Genomic DNA, 7,218 nt, shown 5'->3' on the forward strand with positions numbered 1-7,218 from the left:
AATAAAAGAAAAGAATAGAAAAAAATATGAAAGAAAAGGGAGCCACGGGCGCAAGGAGAAAGAAAAGGAAAAAACTTGAATAACATGGAATCAATTACAACTGGGCATGATTGAGAGTTAAAAAAATATATATATATACTTAATATCTAGGGTCATTTTTAAATATAGAAAAATAAAACAAAATATTTATAAAGTATAGCAAAATTTTAAAACTATCCATGATAAACATTGATAGACCCAGATAAATTTTAATTAGTGTCTATTAGTGATATTGATAGACACCGATAGAAGTCTATCAATATCTATCAGCTTCTATCATTGATAGTTCTAAAATTTTGCTATCTCTTGTAAATATTTTCAACAGTCTTACCATTTGAAATAATTTCCCTAATATCTACCATATTTACAAATATTTTAAAATTGTACTAAATTTTCAAATTGTTTCCAAAATTGTGTTATCAAGTATAAATTTCCTAATTGATTAAATCATATAATAGGGTCCAATTTAATAAAATAACCAAATGTGATAAATTAATCCACTTACATAATCTATACTTTAATTATATGTATATTATTTAAATACGTCTAACATCAATAGTTAAACAACGTTTTTGTATTTAGTGACTTTTCTCACTTGTATATCTATTGAAATGAATTTTTAGTTGTTTATTTGTAATTTCTTTTAAAATAAATGCTAATTATACGCTTGAATATAGAAATGTATTGAAGTTATTGCCGCATTTTGCTAATACTTAATAAATAAGAAAATCTAAACTTGAAATTAACATTACATATGAAAAGTTATTAAGAATCTCAAATTAATATATATTTATATTCTACAAGATAACAAATAAAATAGTGTAAATCAAATTAATAAAACATAAAATATTAAACTAATCATGACCAACATGTTTGTGTAAGCAATCTAACTATTGATAAGACATTTATTAGTATAATATATGAAATAAATGTTATCTAACTAAAAAAAAAAAACTTTTTAAGCACGAGATTACAACAATTTCAAGAACATAAGAGATAAATACATAAAAATGCACGAACAAAAATACAGAGTTAGGTTACTCAGTTCGGTACAATACCTCCTACGTTTTGGGAGACCGTGTGCCTAGGAAAAGATAAATTTCACTAATAGAAAGTCAAACAATTATACCGTTATACTTATTTGTAAATACAAAAATTAAAATGACATACAAATAGCTTAACTTCATGAATTATCACTTAGGCTTGCCCTAAGTTTGAGGCTTCGTTTCAATAAAACTTAGACTCTCCCTAAGTCTGAGAATATTAGTGAACAATCATTTAAACTCCTCTGAAGTATTAGGCTCTCTTTCAATGAACTTCAGTGTCTCTCTAAGTGTGAGATTATCTCTTATCATGAACTTGTAACTTTCCACATTCAAATGAAGATTGCTTCACTTGAAAATACTTAGGCCTCCTAAATATGAAAATTCATTCTCCAAATATAGTAGATCAAATGAATAGGATCTAGAGAATTATTCAAGATGTAAAGCGAAAGCTTCACTATCATTCAAGATCTATTGCTTCTTTAATGACATTGTCTCGAAGCCAGGACAACATTTCACCAATAACCACTCCAAGCATTGAAATGCTAAACTTGGTTTTTCAATTTTATCTCTCAATATTTAGATTTTCGATTGCTAAGTCTCGTTTGGTTATCATTTTTTTTTTTTTTTCATTTTTTATTTTGACAATTAAGTTTAGATCATCTATATTTTTTACCATGATTTGCATATTTCTTAAGTACAATGGTTGAATTCTTAGCCAAATTCCAAAAAAAAAAAAAAAAAAAAACATTTTGAAACCTACTTCTTTAAGTTCTCAATTTTTTTTTTTTTTTAAATAATTGGTGAAAAGTAGATAACAAAGGAAGAAATTTGGAGGTGGAAGTAGTGTCCATAGGCTTAATTTTCAAAGAAAAAACAAAATACAAAATGGTTACTAAACGGAACCTAAAAATTCAATGTTTACATACGTTTCGATACAATTTAATTACTTAAAATGCATGTTGAATCCTTTAGATACTATATTATATTCCAATTCACTAGTATAAAATTTGGCTTTAATGTTAGTCAATATTAACGTTAAAACAATAAAATGATAGACAGGTGATCCACATTGAAAAAATTGTTATTGTAGGGGTTAATGTGGAGCCCTATTCGACATTCAAGGGTGATCACATTTTTAACATGGACTATTTTCCTATATAGGAAAATGAATCAAAATATTTACAAACGCAATAAAATTTGTCTATGTGCGATAGACTATGATAGACTACTATTTGTGTCTATTTGTTTTATGATAGACACAGATAGTAATCTATTATAAACATAGATAGTAAATGTTAAATTTGTAATGTTGTCATATTAAAGCTATCCCTTATTAGAAAAAAATAAGTCTGCATAACGAACATTTAATATCAGTTATCAATTGATTATGTAGCGTTGGTAACAATATTCGTCATAAAAAACGCCACTATAGCCATTCCTCGTTTTTTTCCAACACGTCATTATATCTACACACATTTTTCTTTTTAACGCAATTGAAGATCTAGTTTCTTGTAGTGCTAAATTAAAAAGATTACTCGCATTAAAATAGCCAATAAATCATTGGGACTAAAAAATAAATAAATCCTATGAAAATACCTCACAAATGTGCTAGCTATCCCCTATTAGACACAAAAACCTCAAGGACCAACCTATTTAGTTGTATTGCAGCGTTTTCTTTCCGATGTTCATTAATTATTTATATATGTGGTGTAGTTGAAATTGACGATCGAAGAATTCATTTCCTTTCTCATTTTTTTTCAAAATTTAGTTGAAATTGACGAAAGAAGAAACTCAGAAGCTTCAGATTTCTATGGATTCACACTTCAAATTTTGGCCTTATAAATAGGCAAGTTTTTGGTTCTCAAACATCCACAAGTCACAACAAGCTTGATTTTCTTGGTTATACAAAGAAGAATTTGAAGAAGAAATCAAAGTTTTTATATGAAGATGGAGAAGCTCAGCTTTCATGTGTTGTTTTGCTCATTTTTCTGTGCCTTTCTTTTGGTTTCATGGCCTGCAATGTCTCAAGAAGTTGGTACGAGTCATGCCTCTCTTATTATAAGATTAATTTTCTTGGTTATTCTCTTATTGGTTTCATGTCTCAAACTATATTAAAGATGATTGAGATTTGTATTTGGTGCTTATTTGTCTGCAAAATTTTAAAATAAACCATTTTAATAATGTTTGAAAAATGGTCTATTATTTAAAACTAAGAATGTTCATTTGCAAAGTTCATAAAGATCATATATAGACACGAAATCCAAATTTCATGTATAAAAAATGTGGTTTGTCTTTCTTTTTGTCATTTTCTATTTATCTAAGTTCCCTTTTGATAACTTTCATTTTGATTTAAATATTGATGTTGTGTACGTATGTATTATGTTGATTTTCAAGTGAGTTTTTGATGACTTCTAGCTCTCGAATACTTTTTTGAGATATTTAGAGTATTACATAATACGTGTTTTTGTAAATTATAAAAACATTAAAAGGAACACGCAAATGATTTTTGAATAAATCCAAAAATGTTGATAGTAAACATAAGTTTCTATTTAGAAAAGCATATGCATATAAAAAAGAGTTTTTTTTTTTTTTTTTTATCCAATGGATGAAATTGAATTGATAGTACCAATAATAACAGTAATAACAACAACAATAATTATTATATGTAGTTTTTTTATCATCCACATCTTACTCTATTTTTCTTTATTTATTTAAGCAAAATTTGGTGGCAAAAGTTTTATAAAATAATTATTGGTGGATTTTTCAAAATGAAAAAAGGGAAACTATTTACACAAACTAGTAAAATTTTAATATTTTTTTTATAGAGACTGATAGAGGCTCATAGAAGTCTATCAGTGTCTATTAGTAATAAAAACTAATAGAAATCTACCATTGATAGTAATATTTTTTTTTTAATTTTTGTAAATAGTTTAACATTTTTTTTATCTATGAATATTTTTCTTAATTTTATTATTAAATAGAGAATTAATGATTAGAGTGAAAGTCAACTGAAAAAGCCAATAAAATTTATGCGATGATTGCATTTGATTTCCAAAATGCCATTTTCGTAGTAATATTTCGATTTTCTTCCAAATAAAAACAAAGGTTAATTTGACTTCAATATTTTTGGAAAAAAATCAAAAGACAAATGGACTTTACTTACCATTTCATTTGATTCTCTTTCGTATGCATGCAGAAAATCAGAAAGAATTTGATTATAATAACAAGGGAAAGAAAGGACCTGCACATTGGGGAGACCTTAAACGAGAATGGCATAACTGCAAGAATGGACGCATGCAATCTCCTATTGATTTGTTGAATAGAAGAGTCCGTATTGTATCTCATTTTACGGACCTCAAGATCAACTATAAACCATCCAATGCAACTCTTAAGAACAGAGGACATGATATAATGGTAACGAAAATAACATCAGCTAACGTTTTTGTGTTATTTATTTATTTCTTAAAAGAGACATTCATATTTTTTGAGTTAAACCATATTTGATTCAACTTTCAATCTCTATCTTTTAAAACATACAAATTATATCTTAATAAATTTCATTATATTCAACTTGATGATAATATTTAACTAGCTTTGAATTAGCTTTAATAACATTTTTTGTTAGTTTTTTTAAAAAAATCGATTTCAACCGTATCTAATTCAAATTTTATGGTTTGTCCTTTAAAATATGTACATTATAGCTTAGCCAATTATGTTATACTCAACTTGATGAAAATATTTAGGTTAAATTATAGAAAATATCACGAACATTGTACTTTATTTAAAAAATTGAACTTTCAAAATTTCTTTAATATACTTTCGAACTTAAAAAAGAAGTTAAAAAATACGCTTGTTGTTAGTTTTTAACGTAAATTGTTAGATTTTTTGGTTTAAAAAATACCCATTAATTTTAGGAAAAAAAATCAAATACCCTTATCATTACATACAGATAGAACCCGTTAGTACTTTGTTTCAAAATACCACTTAACTTCAAAACTTGCACTTGTTTTTTTGTTTTGATGGCTAAAAATTCGAATGAATCTCCATAGCTTAAAAAACAAAAGTTAAAAAATACCTTTAGGATTAGCATATCAGTTTATCTACATCCTATTTCGCCTTCATATTTAATTAGCTTTGGCATAATGGGGATTTCAAAATTAGAAAAAGAAGGAAAACTATTTACACAAAATAGTAAAATTTTAATCTTCTTTGATAGAGGCTAATAGAGGTTGATGGAAGTCTATCATTGTCTATTAGAGGTAGACGCTGATAGAAGTGTCTATCAGTATTTTTTTTTTTTTGGCTATTTCTGTAAATAGTTTTACATTTTTTCTATCGGTGAAAAATTTCCAAATATTATTAAACATAGACTAAAAATATGATTTTTAGCCATGGCTACAAATTCTCTTAAGTTTTAGTAATTTAGTCCAATCTAAATTTTATATGTATATTGTGATGAGTGCAGTTGAAATGGGGTGGTAAGGCTGGACATATGGAAGTAAATGGAACTCGATATTTTCTAAGACAAATTCATTGGCACTCACCTTCTGAGCACACTATCAATGGAAGAAGGTTTGCTTTAGAAGCTCACTTAGTGCACCAAAGCCAAACCGGAAAGGTTGCTGTCATTGGAATTCTCTATAATATTGGACGACGTGACTACTTCTTGTCCAGGGTAAAGTTTCATAATCTAATATACCATTTAAAGATTAGGTTTAATCTAATTAACAAAGTTTTCAATTTGATATTGGTTGCTTCCCTTTTCAGATGAAACAACATTTGGAAGAAATATCACATACAAAGAAACATAAAGTATTGAATGTGGTCAATCCATCGTTGCTAAAGATGCGAAGCAGTTTATATTATAGATATATTGGCTCTTTAACGGTTCCTCCTTGTTCTCAGAATGTACTTTGGACTTTGGTGAGAAAGGTATTTTCCAATAAAACCTCTCCATCTCTAATCTTTTTTTTATATATATAAGCTATTCCATTATTCCATAATGTGTCTTGTTTTTCTATCTCAATTATATTCTTATGTATTTTTCAGATTAGAACTGTTGCACCCGAACAAGTAAAGTTGCTTCGCGTGGCTGTTCATGATGTAAGTGACATAGCTTTTAAAAGGTTACATTTGATAACACTTTGGATCTCGTTTGGCAACCATTTTGTTTTTTTTTTTTTGTTTTTTTTTTTTATAGAATGTAAGAAAACAAGAGGATATAGCTAGGATTAATTTTTAAAACCAAAAAGAAAAAATTAAATAGTTATCTAATTGGGTGTTAGTATTATAATTTGATTTCGTGAAAAGTATAATTATATTAAGGCATATTTTAAGTTTTATAATATTTTCGTCTTGAACACTTTCAGAGTTTATTTATTTTAATTACACTTTGTATGTGCAGGACTCGAACACTAATGCAAGGCCTTTACAACCTCTCAATAATCGGAATATTCAACTTCGAATCAAATCAAACATAGATGGAGGAGAAGAATGATTCATAAACACATACATATGACAAATATTTCTTCATCTTTCTTTCTCAATACCATGTTTTTATTTTAGATATGATAAAAATGTTATGATTTTTATAATATACTCAACAATAAAATCATTTTTTGAATTTAATACTGAATATTAATCAATTTATTTGATTATGATGTGCAAATTGTTATGTGACGTCCTCAAATTTCAGCATAAATTAGGGAACATTATTAAACTTTTCTTGCAGAATAAATGTGGCTTATGCATAGAATAACAAGGTTATTTATCAATTATATCATACCCCAAATTTCAGCCTATATCATGGAATGCAATTAACCCACCCTTTAAATCTATGTGCGTCTTAAACTGGTGCCATAAGAAGAAAAATTAATTTTCATGATATAAGAGCATGGCCAAATTTCCATGATATATAATACCCCAAGCATCACATTATAATTTATTAGATTCAATAATCTTTTAGCTTTTCAATGAATGTCCATATGAATTCTCGATAATTCTTCTCATAATTATAGATTCTGGATGACCCACTCAATTATGTCAAATTGTAAATATGTCTGGATTGATGAACTTTAGGTTCAATGTTGCATATGTTTCAATTATTCGTATATGAGTATAATATATCAAGAGA

General features: G+C 27.0%; 1 protein-coding gene across 1 annotated transcript; it reads left to right on the top strand.

The window, feature by feature from the left end:
- Positions 1-2,944: 2,944 nt before the first annotated feature.
- LOC120083402 (alpha carbonic anhydrase 7-like) lies at positions 2,945-6,708 on the top strand. Its single transcript, XM_039039156.1, has 6 exons — positions 2,945-3,120; positions 4,282-4,499; positions 5,551-5,760; positions 5,853-6,017; positions 6,135-6,188; positions 6,490-6,708. The coding sequence occupies exons 1-6, from the start codon at positions 3,027-3,029 to the stop codon at positions 6,580-6,582; spliced, it is 834 nt and encodes a 277-aa protein (XP_038895084.1). The 5' UTR covers positions 2,945-3,026; the 3' UTR covers positions 6,583-6,708.
- The last annotated feature ends 510 nt before the right edge of the window (positions 6,709-7,218 follow it).

The sequence above is a fragment of the Benincasa hispida genome, chromosome 8 (genome assembly GCF_009727055.1).
Source record: "Benincasa hispida cultivar B227 chromosome 8, ASM972705v1, whole genome shotgun sequence".
Lineage (NCBI taxonomy): Eukaryota > Viridiplantae > Streptophyta > Magnoliopsida > Cucurbitales > Cucurbitaceae > Benincasa > Benincasa hispida.

What these genes read in the sequence shown, in the direction of transcription:
- LOC120083402 (XM_039039156.1), top strand. Translation starts at nt 3,027, where the DNA reads ATGAAGATGGAGAAGCTCAGCTTTCATGTGTTGTTTTGCTCATTTTTC. An exon ending in GTGACTACTTCTTGTCCAGG is followed by an intron (nt 5,761 to 5,852) that starts GTAAAGTTTCAT and finishes TTCCCTTTTCAG; the next exon opens with ATGAAACAACATTTGGAAGA. An exon ending in TTCGCGTGGCTGTTCATGAT is followed by an intron (nt 6,189 to 6,489) that starts GTAAGTGACATA and finishes TTGTATGTGCAG; the next exon opens with GACTCGAACACTAATGCAAG.